Source organism: Bactrocera oleae, chromosome 2 (genome assembly GCF_042242935.1).
Source record: "Bactrocera oleae isolate idBacOlea1 chromosome 2, idBacOlea1, whole genome shotgun sequence".
NCBI lineage: Eukaryota > Metazoa > Arthropoda > Insecta > Diptera > Tephritidae > Bactrocera > Bactrocera oleae.
In genome coordinates, this window is record NC_091536.1 from 66,616,520 (window position 1) to 66,642,515 (window position 25,996).

At 36.3% G+C, this 25,996-nt stretch overlaps 1 protein-coding gene across 2 annotated transcripts in view; it reads left to right on the forward strand.

Annotated features, from left to right (window-relative positions):
* Positions 1 to 25,996, forward strand: part of LOC106615128 (endoplasmic reticulum aminopeptidase 2) — a 63,206-nt gene that overhangs the window by 1,903 nt on the left and 35,307 nt on the right. Inside the window, exons 2-3 of one of the 2 annotated variants that reach the window (XM_070105530.1) lie at positions 10,145 to 10,181; positions 10,524 to 10,905. In XM_070105530.1, the coding sequence (XP_069961631.1) occupies positions 10,752 to 10,905 (154 nt within the window). In that variant the 5' untranslated portion in view covers positions 10,145 to 10,181; positions 10,524 to 10,751. Of the gene's footprint in view, positions 1 to 10,144; positions 10,906 to 25,996 lie in introns of both variants that reach the window. The other variant, XM_070105531.1, reaches the window with a different exon arrangement.

The following is a 25,996-nucleotide window of genomic DNA, read 5'->3' on the forward strand; positions in this document are numbered from 1 at the left end:
CTCTCTGAGCATATTGTCGGCACATGTGCATATTTATGTACATATATATGTGCGTATGTTTATTTTTACGCATGAATATAAGTTTAGCCTGTACTTATGATGCCAGGATGTGATTTGTAAACACTCATACAAGCGCAAAAGTTGTCACTTTCACATGCAAACGATATACATACATACATATATTAACTAAGTATAAAAGCTACACTGTCATGGCACACGTAAATGTAGCTGATTTCTTGTGCATACACATGGACACTCTCAATTATAAGTGAGTGCCATATGTACAGATATGAATATGTGTAAAAGCTTAAGGATTAACTTTTTGTAGTGATTTTACAACAAGTAAATACATATAAAAGCGTATATATATACATGTAGTTATATATGTATATACACTTATATGTACATACAAAAAACTGTTGATTTTTCGCAGATACGTCACGTTCATTTGTTGCGTTTAAGCGAGCGAAAACATTTAACGAGGAGCAAAAATAAATTTGAAGTGAATTGTGAAAAATGCTAAAAGTGTATTAAAATGTCTAGAATATATTTGTATTGCCATATCGATAAAGGGTTCATATATGATATAATATTTAGAAAGGCAGCTTAGACAGATTATGAATATTTGAATGTGATGGTGATGATTGGGTTATATGCAGGGTTGCAAATAGTGCATTAAAAAAAAATAACTGAAGTAACATTTTAGTTAAAATTTTTCATTTATTTTGTAATCCCAAATCCGGAGAAATTGTACCTTCAGGTGTTTTCGACGAAACCCTGAATGATTACGATCAAATTTGGTATTTTATTAAGTTATATTATAGGTCATCATAGACTCACTTAGTTTTATTGTTAGCAAATCAAAAAAAACGCGTATCTTTATGATATTTTTTTTTAACATAAACAAAAAAATTATGTAAGTTTAGAGAACTTAATGAAATATAATAATAAAAAATTTTTTATTCTCTTGATCTCGTAGTAGATCTCCAGGAGGACCTCCGTAATAAAGGTGTATGGCGGGGATTCAGAATTTTCTGCTTAAAATAATCTCAAACCCCCAAAAAAACAATAAAAAAAATATTATTACAATAGACAAACGTAGGCAATGATCGAAAGGCTGATAAAAAAATTTTTGTTTTGATAAATTTCTTTCCAAAAAAAAATGTAGACTTCAGAGTAGCAAATATATATAGTGTGTTACTTTTTTCTAGGATCGAGGAATTTTTAATTTTTATTTGTAAAGTTTTTTTCTTTTTTGATTATTTATCGAAAGATAATTTTGCTACTTCTAGCCACATTTTCTGATATAAACATTCTTCAAGTCGAACTACTTAATAAGGAAATAATATATTTTATGAATATCCTTTGAATGGTTAGTTCTCCGAATTCGGAAATTGTGGCCTTGAATACTCCTTGCAAAATTTCGAAAGGATACAAGAATTTGATTTTGATGGCAGTTTGTATGGCAGCTATATTCTATAGTGTTCTTATATAGGGTGATCCATTTCGAGGTTGGCTACTTTTTTAAAGATAGAAACACAGAAAATTCTAATTTATATCCCATTAAATTTATTATCATTCGCAAGATCATTCTTTGGCATATATTTTTTGAAGATTATCTCTTTAAAATGTTGGTCGCGGCTACATCTCTGATGGTCCATCCGTTGAGTCCGTCTGATGGCTCGTTCAAACATTTCGACTGGTAACTGGCGAATGACTCGCGTGATGTTTTACTCCAAGGCCTGAATCGAAGCGGGATGGTCCTCATAGACTTTAGACTTTACATATCCTCACAGGATAAAGTCTAACGGTGTGATATCACACGATCTTGGTGACCCAAAACGTGAAATTATCTGCTTAGCGAAGTGCCTCAATAAATCCATTGTATCTAAAAGTATTTCATGTGATCAAGATTATGGTTTTATAAGTTAAGGGAGTCGCTTTTTCGACATCGTCAGAATACTTAATTAAAGCATTATGTCAAACTTGCACTAGAATCGTTTAACAATAAATACACCTGTTTGACATGTTAGACAAAAATAGTTAATGCAAATATTTCCTATCGCTATATACGAGGGCGATCCGATAAGTACCTAAGCTCAGCAGCCGATGGCGTCACTATCACAAAAGAAATTAATTATCGTGTAGTACATTCTCATGGATACAGTTCAATATCGGTCGGTTATTTATTATTATACTTTTTTTTTATGAGAACGTGGTCGTCGATTTTTATTGGGTCACCTAGGTGTTCCACAAAACCTACGATCTGATATTGGCAAGCCGCCGATTGAAGGTGCGCGAGATAGTTGAGACATTATGAAACTCAAAAGATCGATTACATTTTATCCTTCATGAAGTATTGAACAAGCGAACGTAGTTGGCGCAATGGGAGTCACGATTGCTCACTTTGGACAACAGGGACAACTGCGATACCACCTTACAGCAATGTTTGACATTATTTAAGCACAATGCGATGACGATTGTTGTTTCGGAATCGTCGACGAAATTTGTATCCACTGATACACACCAAAGACCATGGAAGAGTCGAGACAGTTGACTTCAATCAATGCACTTGCTTCAAAGAAGGCGAAGACTGTCCTAATGACTAGATAATGACCAGTGCTTTCTGAAATTCAAAAGGTGTGATCTACATCGACCATCTGAAGAAGGGTCACAGAGTGCTACTATGCGAAATTATTGGTCCGATCGGACGATGAATTGTAGATAACGGTTTTGCCACCATGACAACACATCGAGTCCATCGCCACGTCAAAATGGGTTGAACTAGGCTACGAACTTCTGCTCCGAAAGTTTGGACCTATGTGATTTCTATTTGTTTCCAAACTCGGCAGAAGTCAGAGTCGAATAAGCAGACCTACACAAAACTTATTTTTCAGAATGGTAAAAGAAGTATGTAAAAATATCGTCGAGTAAGTTTATGCAAAAGAAGACTACACAGTTTGAAAAATTTTCCCTTTTCCTCTGTAAGCTAAGTACTTATCGAACTGCCCTTCTATATGGTGTATGCAAACTCAACCATACATTTATATCTATATTTGTATGTTTGTTAATAAAAAGCTCAAACTCCTCAACATTTTATTACCCACGGATGTCATTTAACAAATGTCATTTTGAAGGTAAACAAAATGGGGCCAAAACAAAACGGAAGTTAATAAATAAATCAAACAAAACGTCAAACATAAACCGTTGACTGCATTGCGTTTGCGGTAAACATGTGACATTTTGTTGCTTTTGCACGGCCGTTGTCTCCTTGTCTATTTGCATAAAACAAATGCATTTTTGGCGCGTCCAACCTTTGTGCACTGAGACCAAAATAGAAATAAAAAAAACAAACCAAAATATAGCCTTTAGAATGGCACACCACAACAGTAGTAATAGCAACAAAAGCCACCGAACACCATAAACAACAAGCTAACAAACAACAACGCCATCAGACAAACCAAAACAATGGCACCATGACGCAACGGAAGGGAATGGAAGAGAATGGCGAAATGCTACACTGCGAAAGGGTCGTGAACGCAACGGCATTCCGACTGATTCGACTCCATTTGCCACTTGCCATTTGGCCATTAATCGCAAACACTTTAGACACTACTGCTTTCGAGCTTCGATGCTAGCCGAATGTATATGAGCCCTCAAAGTACATTTACAATGTCTGGCTCAACCAACGCACGAAGTTTGGTGTTGGTGTTGCTGTTGTAGAGCTTGGCAACATTAAAACAACCGTATCAATGCTTATTTGTACGTAGGAACGCCATGTAGTAAGCGTGTATTTCAAAACTGGTATGACCATCGTTGACTGCATTTTAACTCCAGCCTTTGGGTCCTGCTAGAGGAGTTGTAAAGGCCAGTTGCATCAACTGGCGCGCTGTTTGTTCGCCCAGCGGCAACCGGTATGGGTGTATGTTGTTTGTTTGCATTGTTTGTTATTTTTTACAGTTAACTTTCGATACACTTGTACACATGTTCATACTAGAAAGTCCACGGCATAAAGTGTTTTATATTCGTGGGGTAAAGTAATTGTTGACGGAATCCAGAAGAAGGTTTGGTGGTTGAAACAATATGTTCAAACGTTTTGTGGGTGTGGTAGGTCTATTCATGAAAGCGTGCGCCGATGGGCGAATTAAAACATCAATAAAAAATGCTTTTAATTTATATATATAAAACAGAGGCCTTTGAAAGAACTCTTCAGTTTCATTGAAATGTTCACTTTATGGCATTTTAATGGAATTGAATGGATCAATGCTACAGCCAGAGACATCCTAATACAAGTATTCAATAGCGCAGCTTTCTCTGAATTTTGTAGTTGAATGGAGATTTTGCTTAAAAGGTCTAGCTTTCAGGGTAACAAAACCCTTTGTATCAGGTGTCTTGGGGGATACAAGTTTCTGTATTTAGTATTAGAGCCTTTTCGAGTCTTGCCTCCAAAATTTTTTTTTCAACATTGAAAACGGAAATCTCTTACTGTCAATGATGAGCGCTAAAGGCAAGTGATTCGATTTTGGGATCTCCACACCAATAACCGGAGAAAAAAACAAAGAATCTCCACCTATATAAAACGCTGGCTAAGCACTACATCTTACAATATTAGAAATCTGAGACAGGCGACGAGTCCTTTCGTAGGTTTTTTGTGTTTAGGCTTCATAGTACTGATTATGATTTGGATCTTATCTAATACCCAATTCAGGTTGGTTTTTCTCAGTGTACCATATTATTTCTTAGTAAATCTTAAATATATCTGGCTCCGTGCTATTTTTCATTCGTTCTTTTTATACCCCGAACAGGGTATATTAAGTTTGCTACGAAGTTTGTAACACACAGAAGGAAACGTCGGAGACTATAAAATATACACATAAATGATCAGCATGATGAGCTGAGTTGATTTAGCCATATCCGTCCGTCTGTATATATACAAACTACTCCCTCAGTTTTAAAGCTATCGATCTGAAATTTTTCACCTGTCCTTTTCTCACTAAGAAGCTGTTCATTTGCCGAAACGGCCGATATCGGACCACTAAAGCATAAAGCTGCCATACAAACTGAACGATCGGAATCAAGTGCTTGCATGGAAAATTGGTTTATTTGACGAGGTATCTTACGAAATTAGGCACGAGTTATCGCTCAAGGCAACAAATTATTCTCCGCAGAATATGGTCAGATCAGATCACTATATCATATAGCTGCTATACAAATTGAACGATCGGACACAAGTTCTTGTAAGGACCCTCTGTATTTGTGAAGGGTAGTATAGCTTCGGTGCAACCGAAGTTAACGGTATTTCTTGTTTTTGTTTTAAGTAACGAAACATCGCAGTTAAAACCAAGCTAAAATACATATTGTGTAAACATCCTTGCATACATTTATAATGTGCTAAGCATGCATGTAATCGAAATGGAGCAATTTAGAAATAGAATTTTTCTTCCTTTTACTTGAGAGAACCTTAAGCAATAATAGCACCTACAGCTCCTTTCAAGGAACAACTGTACACATAAACATATACATATATATTATTAAGAGCATGAAATACACCTGTAAGCATTTCTCATTTATCAAGGAAACTTTGCTGCAGAAGAAAAATGATTGTGTTTCTTTTATTTCAACTTCTTACTTGAAAAAAAAAATGCTGCTGCCACTTGAAATGGGAGTATTCGAACGCATCGAAGTGTTTCTAACGGAAATGGGTTTACTTAAGAACAGTGGCAAGTAAAGTTACTGAGCAAATAGATTTTCTACTCTATAAATACTTAAATACATATGTACCTATGTATATATGTATTATTGTATATAGATATACAAGTAGACATGTTATGGTGGAGAGAGTGTTGGATGTTTGATTTGGCTATGTACGTGGGTAACTGTATGCAATATGTACACGAAGTAATTTTCTTTTCAAGTGTGATTCCTTGTAATGGTTGCGACCTGAATGCACACGCGCAGCTGACAGTTGGTCTATACCCAGCAGTGAGTGGGCCTGTAAAGCTTATGTTAGTCTTTATATCTTTCATCTAAGTTAAAATTATTCTTTGCTTTATTGGTTTTTATGAAATTTTGAATTGAATTTATTTATATACCAAATCATATATTTGTAATCTTTAATTCAGTTTTATATGAATCTGAATCTGACAGTACTATTCGAAAATTAAAGTCTTCCAAATACTTTCCCAAAAACTTTCCTAAATTTTAACTTTTCAATAAAAATTATGTAAAGGTAGAGGTAATTTTTATATTGCTAGTTTTGTTGGTTATAATCCATATTTCTAGTAAAAAAGGAAAGTTTCTCTTAAAATGATCAACATGTCCACGATTACATATAGGTATTAAACAATAAAGCTCTCAAAACGTAATCATAATTCTTTCCGTTAAAATAATATTCAAGGAACCAGCGGTGTTTCAACTTCCTTAACCCATATGACAAATGCGTTTTCTAGAGGTTGCCAAAGTAGATCTCCATGACGGTGACTCAAATTTCTACTTGGTGAATGGCTTCTTCAAGTTTGGAAACAAAAAAAGGTGGTGGGGTTCAAATCTGGTGATACCCTCAGTTCGTAGCCTAATCTGACTAATTTGGCTATGCGGCGTCGGGGATGTGAAATACGTTATCATGGCGAAAGAGCAATATTTTTGACAAATGGGACCGATTTTTCGGTAATTCTGCTACAAATCGGCGCAATAATACGACGTGGCAAAACCATTTTTGATTTTATTAAGGTACTCTATGTATATCACTTTTCTTTCAAAAGTAAGGATCTAATGAAGGACCAAAATTGCTATTTTCCTATGTTTCTCAAATTCACCAGCTCGTCTGTAAATTACCAGTTTGGTTGTTAATTGTCTTCTTTTGATAAGGTTTAAAGCTTTCAAGTCTCAATTCGTTTTCCTAATAGTAACTTGTCATCCTGTGGATTGTTTGAAAAAGACGAATCGTGGTCATAATGAATTTCGATGTCTCCTCATCTTCAAGAAAAAAAATTATCTTTGCATTTCAAAAGAGAGAAGAAAATTAGAAGCACGGAAAGTAAGCGCTCATGAAACTACTCACTAATCTATTTGTTTGCATACGAAATTACATGTGATCGTAGGACCTCAGCACAATCATACTGCCTTATCGTAGCTTCTGGCTTTGGGCGATTCGCTGAAACACATTAACCTCCTTCTTTGCGTTTATTACAAACAAAGCGTAATCATCTATTAAAGAAAGTTCTTTTCGTTGTTTGTTATTGTGCTCAGGTCTTACTCCCTGTTATTGTTTGTTTTGTTTTGTTTTAATTTCTTGTTCTTTTCATACTTTAGGGCACATACCTCGATTTTTTGCGGTTTTATTGCAACTTGTGGCATATTACAACTGGATTGGGTAAAAAATAATAATAAAAGCAACTTTTAGATTTTTTAACTTTGAAGTGGAATGCATATACATATTTATGTCGTTCGTCGGTTTGTTGCGGCAGCAATGTTTCATTTGCTGGAAAGGAGCAGCAACAAAAGCAAGTTGAAGTAGAAGAAAACATGTTCGGTGTGTGTAAAAGAACAATGCAAAACAAGAAAACGAAAAACTTAGCTGCTGAAAAAATGAGGCGAAGTACGAATTCCGGCCAATACACCGGTTACTTACTGCCGGAAATCCACACACACTAACACACATACACAACAAATTGCAAATTCAAACAAACACTGGTGCAGAAGTTTGCACAAACCAAATATGCAGTTCAACGACCGCTCTACTCCTGATGTACCGCTACACAGCTGAAGTAACTCGGTGAACTGTGCTTCTGTGTATATGTGTGTGTGTTAATGTCAGTGGATAGTTGTTGTTGGTAGGTGATGAGAGTTGATATGTTGTGTCAACGCCGTCATCAGTGGTACATGTTAGTTTTGGTGTTTTTATAATTGTTGTTGCAATACATTTAACAGGCAGTGTAGTGTAGTGCAGTTCGTAGTTTCTAGTGTCCTTAGGAGCGTGATTGTCTACTGGAGCCTACACAAAATATGCTTCAGGTAACAGTCGGCAAAAAGGGAATTTCGAAAAAGCGCATCCATCTCTTGAACACAGATGCACAGGGTGAAGGGAGGCGTGGCAGCGTTGAGTTTGTCAATCCAACCCTTGGTGTGCACACACAACCAACATCGTTCTCGTCTGCGCCCAAGTAGCGCAGGTTATCGAGTGCACAAAGCTTGACGAACGACAAGTTATTAAAAGTTTAAAGTGAAACATATCGATTCTGCCGATTGAAGGTGATGAGTTAAGCAAAAGTTATAGAGAAATAAATGCGGAATATAAAGGACTGTAAAGAGCTTATTATTCTTTATCGTGCACATACACACACACGCACATACTCCAAAATATGTAATTTTCTTCGAAGAAATCAAAGAAAGTTTTTTGCTAAACTTATTTAGTAAATATAGAAAGTAGTGTTCGTCATACTGAGAGGGCTTCAGAAGGTCTAAGAAAATTAATCTTTAGTTATGCTTTTTCTCAATGCTAATAAAATTTGAAATTAAATTAATACATAGCACATGCAACAAAAAAACTAGATGCGTCAGGTGCTTGGATGTTCCCAGAATAGTTGGCTCAACGTAGCCGGAACGAATCCTAGACTTATATCCGGCTAATGTCTGCCTATTCGGCATATTTCCTTGAAATTATTTCGGAATGTACAACAACCTAAGGATTAATAGGGCATGTCTCGGCCCTGGGGGTAGTAATACCTTTAAGTTTCTCAACATCGCCTCCCTGTACAATCTACTTATTAGTTTCCAATTTCAAATGCTCACTTTGCTTAAGTTTAAGTTCCTAGACAATTATTTTGGTTAGAACGATCGTCCTTCTGATTATAATGTGATTCTCACATCTATAGATATTATCTTATATTAGCGATTGGGAATATGGGTTATATTGACCCTAAATGTACTTATTTCAGCGTCATGAGAGTGGCAATCTATCACAATAAATTGTACGGGAATAAAACGATCCTTGATCTCATAATACCACCTCCCTGGCGGTCGATTTTAGAAAAATGTAAGGAAGAGCAATATCGAACGGTGATTCAATTTTTGTTTTCGGAAGGGGAATCGCACCAAGAAAACTAAGAGTGTGAGTAAAACATTGATTTTACGAGTTTCAACGTTATGGAACGTCAGTTTCTGATAAGTAATGCCTAGGTGCTCTGAAAACGGCTTCCATCTGGGATTTTACATGACGTGACAAAAGTTCACGATCTAATATTGGTAGACCGCCGAGTGAAGGTGCACGAAATAACTGCGACAATAGGCATCTTCAAAGATTGCGTGGAGTCCCTGCATTAAATTTTGGGCATGAAAAAACTGTCAGAGCATTTAATACCACATTTGCTTACTCCAGACAACAAGCGGAACCACGAGATCCCTTAACAGCAATGTTTGACGCTGTTTAAACACAATCCGAAAAAGTATTTACGCCATTTCGTGAAACATCGATCCAGTGATACACACCCGTAACCGCGCGAAATAGACTCGAAACAGTAGACTTCTCCCGGCCAGCCTGGCACGGATATAGTAATGGCCACCGTCGTCTGGGACTCACAAGATGTCATCTACATCGACACCCTGGAGAAGGCAAAATATCCACAGTGCTCCGCTATGCTGAATTATTGGGTCGATATGATGCCAATTTGTGGAATAAATGGTTTAATTTGGTGCCGAAAAAGCAATTAATTGAGTTTTCGCAGATTGGTGTTGTACACTGAGCTTGGAAAGCTGTAAAGCTTTGTGATGTCATTATTATATCGGGGCGTACCGTTATATATCGGGTCTACAGCGCTGATAGTATTCAATGCTCAGCCATGTTGTGATACCAGTTAAATAGGGAGATCTCTCCAAGGAGAGAAGAACTTTTTTTCACCGTGTTTCAACCGGCGAATAAATGGAATTGTACTACTCTAGACTCCCCAAAATTACAAAAACAATATACTCATATACAAGTACTTATTGATATATTTATTTTATTTTTATTCGTAAACACGGATTTACAGTTGAAAAAATCTATATCTGTACATCATTCAGACCTATAAAGTTAAAAAAAAAGTTTAAATTATTTCTTTGTAAAATTTTTAGAATAACTATAAATTGCTTTTTTGTTTTTTCTTTGCAGATCGTCAGCTTCTATCTACAAGGAAATTTACATTAACGTATTTTACAAAATAAAAAATTTACAAACAAGTAGTTGAATCCAGAAAACAACCCCACCAAAATTTTTGTAGAAATAAATTTAAAATACAAACATTTCAAAAATAATATTTTATGATAAAGAAACACATGTAGAAAGACTTTAGATACCTTTAGATGTGCCATATCATATACCAACATATATCAACAGTAGCACTTTTTAAACACATACTCCTCTCCACAAATCGACCAAAACGTAGTTCATACTAGATTTTCGTTTAGTGTCTCAAGCACCGGCCTTATTAGAAACCACACAACTTTCGGTACTCTTCAAATTGACATTTTGCACTCCAACCTTTCTTCAGCAACAACAACAGACAGCAATAATTCGTGTCTACCCGCTCGCGGCGCATCCGTTGGTGTTGAACCGAGACGTCGATTACAACAAAACACACGTACACGAACATCATCCATATTGTTCGGCTGGCTGACTGCACGTTTGTCGGCAATTTCCGCAAATTTTGTAGAATCCTGTCAAATTAACTTAATTTTCTGTCAACCTGAGTGCGAAGGGGAAAAAGCGAATATCACCAATGTTATGTTGTGGATTTTGTTGCGGCAATATGTCGAAACGAGATTACAAGGTGGCCACAATGGATGGCATCGAGCTGGAGCCGTTAGGTGGTGAAAAAATAGACAAGGAAAAGGAAAAGGATAAAGAAAAGCAGACGAACGGTGTGACTTTCGGTAAGTATATTTAAACATATTAATGACACTAGTAGGAATTTATTAGATTTAGTGGATGCGCTGGATGGCTTAAATGCCAAGGTTACCGTATACATAGTATATATGTATATATATATAGGAGGGCAAACTATGAGAGACAGAGTCGTGCACAAAAGAAAAGTGATCTTTTAGAGAAAGCAACAATTTTACTACACAACAGAAATGCATTTTACAACAGAGATGTTAAAGGTGGTGTAAAGTTTGACCTGGTTCGCAACCGAGAGGGTTAACCAAGAGTCGATGAAAATGATTTTAACTTCGTAATTCCACTTTATATAAAATTTGTTTACTGAACTCGCGGAGGTGGCGTACCTCGTAAAATCTTTGATGTAATTTTTTTTTTCATATTTAAATAAAAAAGACCCTAACTGGGAGTAAGATTTCTCATTTCCTTCCTTTATCATGTTTTAAACAAATATTTGAGAGTATAATATAATTAATATATATAGTGATATTTTTGTACCAAATAATTTTGTACCAAAAAATTAGTAGTAAATTGTTTCTGAAAAAAGTTGACATAATTCAAAAAATTTAAGAAAAAGAAATTTGCAAGACGTTGGCCGATTTGCAAATTGTAGTTTCGAGTAAAACGCGTTTAAAATTTTACATGATGATTACAATTTCATAATGATTTTTAGCGAAATCGATTTTTTGAAAACCCTAAACAGGTCTAACTCCATAATATTTCACCCTAATATTTTTATACTCTTGCGATATGTTGCTTCAGAATATAATAGTTTTGTTTACCTACCGATTATATGTATCACCATATATATGTATATAGATATAAATGATTTCGGGTGACCGTCTGTCCGTGCAAGCTGTTAACTTGAGTAAAAATTAAGATATGAAAAATAAGATTATGAAAATCGGATGGATATGGATCCCAGTGCGTTGCCGGTTTTTTTGCCGAAAATATCCGTCAATCTATGAGATATAGGTATTATTGATATTCGGGGAATATGATAATAATAATGATGATAATAATATACTCTTACGTCAAAAATTAGTTGAATTGGGTCAATACTTCTCTTAGCCCCCATATACTTAATACAAAGTTTTTCGAACTTTCGAATATTATTATTGAGTGGGCACGTTTAATTAAAAGTTTTATTACTGGTTTGGCGCTCAATATATATGAGTTTGGTCTTGGTTTATACCTCATGTCCCTAATACATTGAATTCCGATCCTCTGATTGATGTTTTCCACATAATTTCAATATATTATATTAAATTTGGCCTCTTCGGTTGAATTTATATTATATCTCATTTAAAGTACGATTTTAGTATAATTTTCGCTGACGGGAAGTAAAATATAGTAATAAATGTGAGTCTATGAACTTCAAAATAAGATAATCTAATCAAATTTGATTGTAACCATTCACGATCTCGCCGAACAATGAAGGTTTTTAGCCGACCTTGATCTTTGCGCGTTGCAAGGGTATGAAATGTTCGGTTAAACCCGAACTTAACTCTTCCATTACATGTTATATTTTTACATTACATGTTAATATTGTCTTTCTTACTTTTGTCTACCATATTTTGCCATATCCTCGAAGATACAGAGAGAGTTATTTTAGGCTGAGCAAAGACTTCTCGTGAAAAAATTTAACTTTTGATTCTCTGCATATTTTAATATGAGGTACAGACAAATTTAGGTGAGTGGGTTCTTGAAGTATCTACGAATAATTTATTTATCTTTACCCTTTGTCAAGATCTATCATTGCCGAACAACATATGTATGAGCATTTCAACTCTAAATACAGTTGATGTCAGTAATTTATCTTCCTAAACTCCTTAATGTAGAGATTTTTGAAATTTTTACGATTTTTTATTTGTGGAAGACAATCCGTTTAACCATATACAGTACAAATCCTTTTGATGGTTTCATCTCGCAATATTCTGGTACTGCAATAATAAGCTTCTTCAGTTTCAAAATGCTTGGGAAAATGGAAAACGAATTGCAAAGTTAATAGAGTCAACGATTCGTAAAAACATAACCAAACGAAGACAAAAAAGCACACAAAACAGCAAGAAAGTATGGGTGTGCAATGATATCTCTGTATATAGAGAGAACAATTGCTTAATTGCACTCGTGTAATTTGTCGCTTAACTTATTTTTAACCATTTTCCCTGAAGCCACATCAGAGAAGAACGAAAACAAGCATTTACGAAAATACAAATGAATTATGTATGCATATACCAAAATACCTTGTAGGGAGACATAAAGTAACTGACTAGTAACAATACTTGTCCGGAGGAAAGTTTAACAACAGCTGCTTTTGACTTGAAATGTGGTGAAGATATGCCATCAAATTGGACATGGCTCCTTTAACAAATTCGCTTATGTGGTCTTCACTTCCTTCTAATCGGTTAACAACAAGTGTTGGAAACAAGTGTCCCCTTCAGGCGAATAGCCCGGAGTAGTGTTTTTAGTTTTTATTCCGTTTAGAAAGATCTTTGCCACCTCTCCTGATGCTATTTTCTTTTTGGAAAACTCGATTTATTAGGTTTAGTAAAAAGAAATCCATTTATTATTAATTTTTTAATAGATCAATGTGAATACTGTTTATGCTTCTGATACTGTAACAGCCAATCACAAGCAATTTTGGTTTCGACGATTCCGTTTCAATTATTTTGATGTATTAAAATGCACCACGCTCTGGAAGTTAATTGTCGAAAATAGCCGGACAAAATAAATTCAATGTATGAGTATGAGTCAATAAATATTTGGTAAGATTAGATCAACCTGCTGCACCCCTATGGTCAAACTCTTAATTGTGACCTGTACTGTCAGAGAAGTGGCTAGCCAATAGGAGAAGCATAGTGTTCCCTTCGTACAATTTCAGGGCAAGCACATCGATAGTGGTTCACGGGAAGCTCCGCAACTTAGTTGGGAGGTTCTTATGCATCCATCTTATCGCTCGGATTTGAAATTAAGGGATTACTGCCTGTTCCTCTCTATGGTGAATGATTTTCAGGTGAAAAATTCGCCTCGAAATAACTGTCCCAGTGTTTTGCCAATGGGAACGAGGGTTTCTATTAGAGTCGCAATATGAAATTATCATCAAATTGACGAACTAACCTATTCTAAATATGCTAGATAAAACCTTTAAGTACACCTTATGTTTTTGGAAAAACCCCAGTCCCTAGTTAAAATCGCTACAAACAAATGATTCAACTACCAAAACCAATTTTCGATCTGATAATATCATGAAAAACTCTTACAAAGCAAACATTAGATAGTAATATAATGAATCAGCCGTATTTTTCTAACAGATCTTTATCAGTCCTTCTCTGGTTTTAAAATTCCCTACTCTATGGATATATGCAATCTATACACCATAAACTACTGGGTTACGGACAGAGACTGCTTTATTTAGTATGCCACACGTTTCCATGCTAAACGGTCCAAAACGTTCCCTTTCATTGCTTATTGCTTTTGTTGTTATTGTTGTTGAATTTATTCATCTATACATTCATAATTCTCTCGCCTATTTTAATTATGAACACAGCAGCAAAGCACAAAAAACAACAATAATAGGAGCACCGAAAGCAACGGCAGCAGCACCGCACGTGAAAGAGCCTATACATACATACATACATGTGTAGATACGAGTTAGTAGATTTTTAGTGAAATTAATGCAGCATATTTAAGTTGTCCTACGGAGTTAAGCTGTCAAAAACACGCAGGAAAGGGCAGCAAAATTGTGGAATAACCGCCAACAGTGAGTAATGCACTTGTAATAGCCGAGTCACCCTTAAAACGGCAACAGCCTAATTTGCAACTGGTAGCCAGCCAACGCCAGCCTTTCTTCTTATTTTTAGTCCTTTCTTGTTTACTCACTGGGAGCGGCTACTTGGCGGCTGGTGAAGGTACATTTGGTTCATTTATATTTGTGGTAGCGAAATTGGTGAGTAATTTGCAAACACAGACGTGTCGCCAACATCATAACACCCATCATCGGCTGCGAGAACTAACAAAATATACTACAAAAGTCTAGCGGCAACTTTAAAGATTCGCGAAGGCAATGCACTGCCTTGTTTGCTCGGTCCATACAAAATGAAAAGAAATTTCTTGAGGGCAGAAGTTTCTTTCTTTACTAAGTGGAAAGTGCAGCTTGCGTCAGTTTTAAGCAAGTACCTCCTAAGAAATTGACCATCATATGACACATCGGACCAACTGATAGATGACGTAGGTAAATCTTCTGCGATTTCTAACTCCAAAACAAATATCTAAAAATCATAAAAAAGATTAGCTATGCTGCGAGTCTCAGTATGAACAGAACAAATTGAGGGAAAAGGTTGGTTTAGAGAGAAAAATATTATATTAGCATTCTTACAAGTGTAGTTGAGAGGTGGTTCGATTTGTACCACCACAAGTTAATTAAAAGTTGCCATTCTTTACTCTTGTTCAGAACTTGCGGTAACTTCCAGAGCTTGCGAGTTCCTTCTATCTCTAAGTAAATCAAAAGAGGTCTAAGCGCCTTACATTTATCAAGGTTCAACTCTCTAGTTATACTGATTTTAACTTCACTTTTTCCGGTTGTAATAAAAGCTTTAATGCTAAAAATATTGCCATATACCAGGAAAAAGAAATCCATTATTTTTCGTGCGTTAAGGTTTCGTTATGTGACTTTATATATAATATTATTTCACTAAAAAATCGCTTGAAATCATTTAAATGAGGCTGGATACCAAAACAAGTTCGATGTATCGGGTCCACATTTCATGGATCGAATTTCCATCTGTGAATCGCTGCTCAATCGAAAGAAAATCTGTCCTTTCAATCGAAAAAGGTCGTGGTAAGCCGGCTATGTGCTTGATGTGAAGGGTATGAAATCATCTACTATGAGCTGCTTACCTGCAGCCAAGCTCTCAATTTGGACCTGTATTGTCAACAAAGGGACCATCTGAAGAAAGCAATCGCCCAGAAGCTATAATCTTTGGCCAATAAGAAAGGAATTTCTTTCCATCAGAACCACCGCTGGCCAAACACATTGATAGTGACTCGCCAGAGGCTCCGGGAGCTTGGTTGGAATATTATTATGCATTCATGTTATAATCCGGACCTTGAACCATGTAGTTCCTACCTTTTTATGGCTAAGGCAAATTATTTTGTTAGTAAAAAATTTTACTCAAGAGAATTTTGTGAGAAATTGCTGCACTTCTTTCTTAATTTGCTTGTTTACGTAATACTAAGGCTAAAATGGCCTTACTACTTTAAGTTACAAAAGTATTTGTCCAATTGTGATGTCCCGTTCAGAAAAGTCAAAAAAACTCAACCTAATTTAACTTTAAGGAACTTTATACTCACGCAAAACTTTTTAGTTTTCACTACGGAAATGTTTTTTGATAAGTTCCTACTGTGTACTTTTTCATTGCTTTTCTTCTTTGTAGAAAATCTCTTCTGTACTTGTTAGTTGTCTGGTCTACTGTTTATTGATGGTCAGCATTGTCAGTGGTGTTATAAAAATTAAACGTGACAGAGGGCTATACAAATTTGTAACGGATACTTTTAATGTAACGTCATCGGTGCCAATCTTTTCCTGCCGGCGTTTTGTGTGCGATTTATTGAAACTTTATTGATGGTTACACAAATAGAGCTCAATTAAGTGTTATTTGAAAAATGAATTCTGCCGCTACAAGAACAACAACATTATACCATATAATTTTTTCTATTACTACCAAATTTAAGGGGTTATATCCACTTGCAAGTCAGCAAACGCATTTGTTTTGAATTTTCTTAAGAAGCATTTTATTTAATAAAAATATATAAAAATGTTCATTTACAGGATAATTTTTAGATTTCTTGATTCCGTATCCATTCTCCAAAAGTACCTACGAAAGAATGTGTCTGGCGGTGAGGAAGATTTTGCTGCTTAAATTATCTCAAATCCAAAAACCAAATCCAAAAAATAACAAAAAAAAATATATAAATAAAAAATTTTAACTTCCGTTGCCTTGCACAATAATCCAAGCGAAATTTCGCGAAGATATCTCGTCAAATGAGTGAATGGCAGTTTGTACGTCAGCTATATGTTATAGTGGTCCTATATCGGCGGTTTCGACAAAAGAGCAGCTTCTTGAGGAGAAAAGGACGTAGGCAAAATTTCAGATCAATATCTCAAAAACTTAGGGACTAGTTCGCATATATGAAGAAAGACAGACGGACAGAGAGAAGGAAATGGCTAAATAGACTCAGCTCTTCACGCTAATCATTTATACTCGTACACGAGGTGTGTTCAAAGGAAAAGGTGTATTTTGATTTTTCGCGGTCTGTCGACATTCGATTATCGCTGTTTTTGTTATAATCAGACACATATGTTTCTCATGTGCTTGCATTCCTTCAGGGTGCTACAAACTTCATGGCAAACTTAATATACCCTGTTCAAGGTATAATTATTATTACAATAGACGAATACAAGTAATAATCGAAGGGGTAGTCAAAATTTTAAAAATATATGACAAAATGGCGGTTTATTAAAGTACGTTGTTGTTGGCAAAAAAAACATTACTCTTCAGGTTTAGGAAAACGATGTTATTATCAAAAGTTTTATTCCTTCGATCATTACCTGATATATATATCTTAGAAGGTCGTTTAAAAAATGTCGAAAAAATTTTCTTCACCGACTCGGGAAACAACGTTTCGCGAAAAACGCATAATATTTTGGGAGTCGCTTACTTAGTTAAAAAATTCTTGAAAACATGCTCATATCTCTGAAACTATTTGCATTTCATATACATACAAATATATTTAAAAATTTTCATACATATACATTTAAACGCGGATGCGGATCATCAATGTTATGGGGATGCTTTTCGGCGGCTGGAGTAGGGCCGATCAATTGGACACAAGATAAAATGTGTTCAACAGATTATCTCAACATGCTTAATACTGTAATGTTGCCCTATGCGAAGGAGTACATGCCACTAAAATGGGAGTTCATGCATGAAAACGACCAGAAACATGCTTCGAAACTGGTAAAATTGTGATTTCGGCGCAATAAAGTTGATGTTATGGAATGTCCTACCCAGTCGCCGGCTCTTAATTCTATAGAACACCTAGGTGGAGTGCTGAAGAAATCTATCAGTGAACATGGAGAGAAAAGTCCAAGAAGCATGGTATTCAATATCGGTTACGACTTGCACTAATCTTGTCAGCTCCATAATAATTTAATAAAATAACTCAAAAACAAAAATTAATTAATGTTTGGTCCTATTTTGTTTGCCAGGCTAAAATACAAAATGTGTTTGTTTTCACTTTGTAAACTCAAATAAACCTTAAATAACGACTCGAATGTAAATTAATTATATAAACGAACGATAATACTTGAGTTATTTTATTGTAAATCGTTAAATTTAAACGCATAATTGAAAATTTTATACATATTCCATTGTCAGTAATATTTATTCCAATACTGTATATACTTATATGTACATTCGATATGTGTATATGCAAAAGAAAACATAAATTTTGAAATGCACAGATAACGGGAGCTGTCATATTATTTTTGCTTAGTATGATTTGGAATTTCATCATGAAAAGACCTACGCCTGAACTACGTTTACAAATCGTTTAACTTAATTGTGAAAATTTGCGTTCTATAAAGAATGTATTTCGCGCGCTTGGCTCAACTTCTGGTCAACATAATCGACATACTGAGCGTACTATTCGTAACACCGTTACTTATCTTGAGATCCAGCATTCATTATTGCATAATATTTGACTGAATAGATCACGTCCAGCACGCAGTAAAGAAGATATGGCGGCCCGAACGAAAAGTATACACGAGGACTGTGGATACTCTAGTCGGCGCCATTCGCAGCAACTCGAGCCAAATTTTGTTCAGCGATGAGGCCCATTTCTGGCTCAATGGGAATGTAAACAAGAAAAATTACTGCATTTGGGACGAAGAGCAATCTGAAGAGATTGAAGAGCTGCCACTTCATCCAGAAAAACCAACGGTTTGGTGTGGTTTGTGGGCCGGTGAAATCTTCGCTCCATATTTCTTCAAAACTGATGCCGGGGACCGTCAATGGCGACTGTTATCGCGCCATGATAACCGACTATTTGATGCCTGAAATTGAAGCTCGTGACCTCAGCGACATTTGGTTTCAACAAGACGGCGCCACTTCCCACACATCACATCAATCAATGGATCTATTAAGAGAACACTTCGGTGAGCAGATAATTTCACGTTTTGGGCCGGTCGATTGGCCTCCACGATCGTGTGATATAACACCGTTAGACTTTTTCCTGAGGGGATATGTAAAGTCTAAAGTCTATGCGAACGATATCGCTTCGATTCAGTCCTTGAAGTAAGACATTACGCGTGTCATTCGCCAGTCAGTCGAAATGCTCGAACGAGTAATCGAAAATTGTACTCAACGGATGGACCATCTGAGACGTAGTCGCGGCCATGTTAATAAACATTCCCCATTATATTTGAATTTTCTGTGTTTTTTTTATTTAAACAAGTAGGAAATCTAAAATGGATCACCCTTTAAGCCTCTCTAACATTTTTATAAATTACATGAGTACTTGGTAGTAACTAACCTAAATTTAAAGGGTATTGCAGAAAAACTAGATTCGCCCTGTCAATTAAAAGCACATTTACGAAATATCTTCATAAAAATATTAATAATATAAGTTTGACTTTTATTTGACAAAAAGCTACTTCACTAGCTAATGGAATTTAATTACCCGATTTTTTTATTTCCTTTTTTACCACATAAAATATACAAAAATTAACTTTTTTTTTGGTAATATCTACATATTTTTAATTTACGCACGCAATGTCCTCAAAAATAGTTATCTGCTGAAGTGCACTCATCTCCTTGCATTCAATTTGACAATATGCGCTTACATATACAATAACAACAACAATAAATACAAACTTACGTTCATTTGAAAAATCACAACAAATTTCTAAAAAAATTAAAAGAAAAGTACACACAGCCATATAATGAAGAAATGCAGTTAGCAGTATGTACATATGTATGCACAATTGTGGCTTATGCGTTGAGTATGTTGTGCCACTTGCCACATAAGCAATTAACATTCGCGAACTTAAATCCACTTGGGAATACTGTGTGTCAACTTGACGGCAGGCAAGCCACAAGTCGAGTCGAACTTCGAGACGCGTCGAGTGGTGATGAAGAGAGTGAAACAGAGTTGAGTTGGAGCATAGAGTGAAGTGCTGTGAAGTGGCGTGTTATGCTGTGGCGCATATACATAAGTATGTATGTCGAAAGGTATGTACGTGTATGCGTGGCCTAGTGTTCATTTGCCACAAACGTTTAGCGAACGTATTGTGCAGACAATATGATTGCAACAGCGCATGTTGCATGCTGCGCAAACGAGCTGCATATCACATCTTTTGCAACACGGCGGTGCCACTTAAGATGCTACAACAACAAACGCTACAAAATAAAAGCGAAAAAGCTTAAATGCTCTCCGTTGAGGAGCATGACGTGGCATATCGCGAAGGTGCAGGCAGGAGCGCCAGATAGTCACATGACTATCGGTGCGGGATTACCATGTTGCATGCCATCATATCATGCAACATGCAACAAGAACAAATTGTTATGAGATTTTTGTGCGGTTGTGAGTTTTTCTGCCTGTCAGGTGCCTTGATATGCCTACATATATGTAACGGTAAACGTTTGCACGTATATAATTGCACACATACGAGTATAAGAGCTTTAAGCATAGAAAAGAAAGCATAAGCCAGATTTGTTTGTATTTTTTGTGAAATTTGATACATATTCATATACATTTGTATGTATGTGTATGTGTGTGCGGTTGTGTGTTGGTGAGCACGTTTACGAGTAAGCGCTTTTGTTTTTTACCCTTTGCATTTGCACACTCTAATTTAGTGAGCGATATTAGCGCAACGGGATGCGAAATGGGTGAGGCGAGGCAAATGGGGGGCCGCGAGGTGCTAAGTGGTTCAGATACAATCAACATTTGATGTGCTGACGGAACAATCTAAGTGCAAGCACACACACATACATTTTTTTTTATTTTATGTAAGGTTGGTATGTATATAATCACATGTATATAAGCCAATAGGCAAATGCCTTTCACTTTGCTTCTCTACTTCACCGTTACGTTCGCCTCTTATCCTGCCTTTATCGCACTTTTGTTTATTTTCTATTTATTCCATTTTCTATAGCATATGTAGGAGTGTTGCATGCAACTTGCTGTGCTACCTTCCTGCTTGTCGGAGCATCAAGTTGCAATTTATTGCAAATACGAGTGCAAACATATATATGTGACAATTACATACAGACATACATACATATATATATGTACATGCATATATGTGTATGTTGCAAGTGAAAGTAAAGTGGAGTGCAGCTGTAAGAAAAATGTGTTTTTAGGTCAAAGTGGGTACTTCAATAATGAAAATTGTGGAAAATAGGAGAAACCAGAAAGTAAGCAAAATAAAGTCGCATTTTAAATGCCAGCGGATGTGGCAGCGGATGTTTGGTTGTGTGTGTGAGTGTGTGCATAGCCATAACGTTTGGCGCTAGTAGTGCGAATACGGATGTGGTGCGGAACTGTTGCTGCATTTGCTTTTAACGTGACTGCGGCTGCGGCTCCCGTATTTCCTGTCATCTCGCTTGATAGTGTAAAGGAATTGTGGCACAATTTAGATACAAAGCGTGATAAGTGAGTGATGGCTGGATAGAAAGGCATAGGCAAAGACAAGTTGCTACCGCACTATGCACACACACACACACCCATACAAAATCTACATGTGCTGTAAATTATGCGATGCTATACTATCCTAAACATGCACACCAACTATGTATAAGTTTTGCGATGCCACAGTTGCTGGCGCGCGTCTCGCTGCCTTGCAGTAGAAAAAAGCTGGCTATAAATAATATGCAATATTCTGCATCCTGCTGCTACCACATGCCGCTCCATTGGTTAGCTTTGCCACATAATTAAATTGAAATTGCACTCAACTGGTTGGTGTGGCCTTCTGCTAACTGCCGTTGTAATGCACACGTACAGTGGAGCTTTCTTTGTGTTTGTTGACAATCAACTTAAAACGCTTTTAATTGCATTTTATCTTTGACGCATTTATTGTGCTGAAGGCTTGCCATATTACTATATATTTACTATATACTCGTGGTACATATACCTATTCATGTTATTAAAGTTGCATAACATTTTACTAAGACAGTGAAATCAAAATTTTCTCAAAACTTCGAGTTGGCTTCTTGATATTTTTTGGGAAGGACTTGTTCAATATTAGTCTCAATTAGTTGAATCTACAGTCTGATGTTTTATTGCAGTACCTACATAACCTCAATATCTGACTTTGAATCATTTGCCCTCTCATGCCCCTGAATTTTTCCACGCTGTCGTCGCTTTCCCAAAAAAAGGGTTAATGAGACCTTTTCTTCTCTCATCCTCAGCGTTGATAATTTCGTTTATGTTAAAATAGCTGCCGATATAAAATGCCAATAATTTTGGAAACATTACGATTTATTATATAAATAAAATAAGAGTATCGTTATTTAAGAGTGCATTAGAATGGCTCGATACACTTGACTCAACTATGCTCCAACTTCTTTAACCCTTATGGAAATTACCTTTCATGTAGGCCTGCGCGGCTTTCCCTTTCTCCAGGTACTTCATTTAGTTAGTTCATGTAGATTACACCTTGTGAATCATAGAAAAGGGTGGTCACACCTTTCCGGCCGATATGACAGTCTTCGACTTCTTCAGAGCAGTTTCGGGATGTGAAGTCTACTGTTTACACTGTTCCTTGGTATCTGGTTTATATCATTGGACCCATGTTTTGTCAATGGTCATGAAATGTTGAAGTAACTTCTCGGTTCGCTTCTTGTCTGGAGTGTGCAAACGCCACACTCATCTAACGATAGCTCTGCAACGTCTAATATACAAAGGTATTGTACAGGATGTTGTAGTTAAGAGCCATACAAATTGAACGATCGGAATAAAGTGCTTGTATAAAAAGCTTTTTCATTTGACAAGATATCTTCAAGAAATTTGGCATGGACTATTGCCTAAGGCAGTGGTGCAATATTCGCAGAAATGGTTCAGATCGGATGACTATAGCATATAGCTGCCATGCAAACTGAACAATCGGAATCAAATTTTTGAATGGAAAACTTTTTTATTTGAAATGTCGTCACCAAATTTGGCGTGGGCTATTTTCCATGGCAACGGTATAATCTCCGAAAAAATTGTTCAGATCGGGTCACTATATGATATAGCTACATACAAACTGAACGATCGAAACCAAACGCATGTAAAGAAACCCTTTTTATTTGATGACATATCTTCACCAAATTTGAGGATGGGTTATTCTCTAAGGTGAAGCAAATAGCTGTCATACAAAGTTACCTATCAAAATCAAGTTCTTGCAAGGAATCTTTGGTATGTGTGAAGTGTATTATGACTTCAGTTCAACCGAAGTTAGGGTTTTTTCTTGTTTTAGTTTTATTTTTCGACATTGATTATTATTTGCTAATATTTTTGCTAACCCTAAAACACTGTGCTTATGCTGCCATTGCATACGGCGATTAAGTTACATTTCACAGTCGCCTACTTGTGATCACATTCAATTGCATTTACATCCACACCTACATGCATACGATTGGGTCCATGCACCCATCAATATTGCATCACTTCAACGGCTAATACTGTGCCAACGCTATTTAGGGCACAAATGTTGTTGTAGAGGGGAGTGGAATAAAACTTATAGGATTTTTCCTAAAATCAACTGCAGGTATTTGCCATAAGTTCATTGTACCCACTAAACCAAACAACTAGTTGTTGCTGCTGCACCTACTGCATGTTGGCGCCACCTCCACTGCTCCACTGACCCTCGGCAAAGCATGTAAATTCCTATTAGATTTTATTGATTGCTTGCTGTTGCTGCGCTCGGTGCAATGGCTCGCTGTAGTAAGCCAAAAAATTGCAAGCGTTGCACATTTTCAATTACCAGGATTAACATCTTCTTCATTCAACCAATGCGGGTCTATGTGCTCAGTAGCTTATTTGTTGTAAGTTGCCTTTTGCCTTCGGCTAGCAACAACAACAGCAGTAACAAAAGCGCATAACAATATTAAATGCACGTGCCGTGGAAAATGCCAAACGAAATAGCTATATGCCACATGCAACATGCCACATCCCACTTGCCACAGGGCGCTTGCAATGCTTGTCGTGTAAATATTTGTGTGGATATGGCTATGTGTGTATGTATGTGTGCCCCTTTTTTGATTGCATTTACATTCCATAAGCATGGCATAGATGAATGTGTGTGTGTGTGCGTTCAAATTGCTCGATGATTTTCCACAGTTATGCCACTACAAGCACTTGTACGAAGCACACTTTTAATTGCGATTGTATTGCCTGGTACTTGTCAGAATTTTTACTTGTAATCAGTCAATTACTACACGGCTACGTCTGATTGCCTGACTGATGACTTGTATTAATATGTGAATGCTGTGGAAGTCTTTGAGCAAATAATTCACCATTCAACTGAGCTGAGCTTTGTTTGCTGGGTCTTTTTGTGCTGAGCCCTTTAACACGGTCTGTCAATTAATTAAGACTCTTCAAAAGTTGTATGAAATTGAGCGTGTGCACTCTCAGCGACCTGTACAATCGAGCAGTGGACAGTGAAATGGCTCTATTTGCTTGCCATTGATTTCCACTTGAATTTTGCATATCAAGACGTGTACTCGAATCGTACAATTTTGATTGAGCAGATATAATTTTCAATGGTAAATTAACCTTCATTTTTATCCGTCTACAAATCTTACTGGAACTATAAATACCGTTAAGGTATATTACTGGACTAAAACTGGAAAAATTAAAACTGATGGTTGATAATGGTATATTCTACACTATGAAAATGCACTTTGCACTATCTGGTATCAGGTTTCGAACTCCGAACATTATCTTTTGAAGGCAACAACTCTGAATTTTACTAATATTTGTGCTAAGTTTGAAGCAATATTAGTAGCCAAATTCAACCTTTTTAACCGTGAAAAGGGCGGAGATGTAAGTCATGAATTGTTATAGTCGAAGAGCACTTATTTCTTCGCCAAACGCCACGTTTTTTCAACAATTCGGCCAAGAAATCGCTCCAAAAATGCATTACAGTAAAGACGCACATTTCGCATGTTCCGTGGCAAACAATACAGATCAAACCTTGTGAATCCCAGAAAACGGTGCCTACTATTATTCCGGCACATAAGGCACTCTTCGTCTTTCACGAAGCTGATTAGCAGGGCGAAGTCCACTGTTTCAACTGTTTCTTGGTCTCTAGTGTGTACCAGTGGATCCATGCCGAGTTGCAGTGGACGCCTATCTCCATAACCTTGCGCACTTCTTCACTGCAAGTCAAAAGTCTCCACTGCTAAATCCACAGCAACCATATCTATAAACTAGACAAAGAAGTAACCCCAAAATTTGTGTCGCTGTTTCTAAAACACCCGACAGTCAACACCCTTGACTGCGCATATGAGCGCGATCATTACTACGGAAATCACCCTTACTAATCGCAGACCTTTAAAACGTCTAACCGAATTAGACCCAGATTCTCATCTATCGGTCGATATTCTTTCAAAATGTTTTATGAATTTCTTAAAGTCTCATATTAATAATCAAAACCTCTACATTAATTGCTTCAGCGGAGTATGTATGTTATAAACTAAATCTATCCTTTCATTTGTTCAAAAGGATTCAATATTATACTAGTCCAAAACTAGTACTATAGAATACAAAAACAAAAAAAATCAATCAGCTAATATTATTTCCTGTTTACATAAACCTCATGAAAATCATAATGAAAATATTCAAACAAAAACTACATAATAATAACTAAGTAAGATTAAGTTAAGCGAAAATCGATTTCAGTATTAAATTTCTTTCTCCCTCTCAACCACTTTTCTTGACCAGATTAAGGTCATATTGAAACAGATTAATACATGCTATCGATTGGTCAGCCGAAGGCGGCTGATATTGATGATGAGCTTGCTGTTGTAGCCTACACAACCG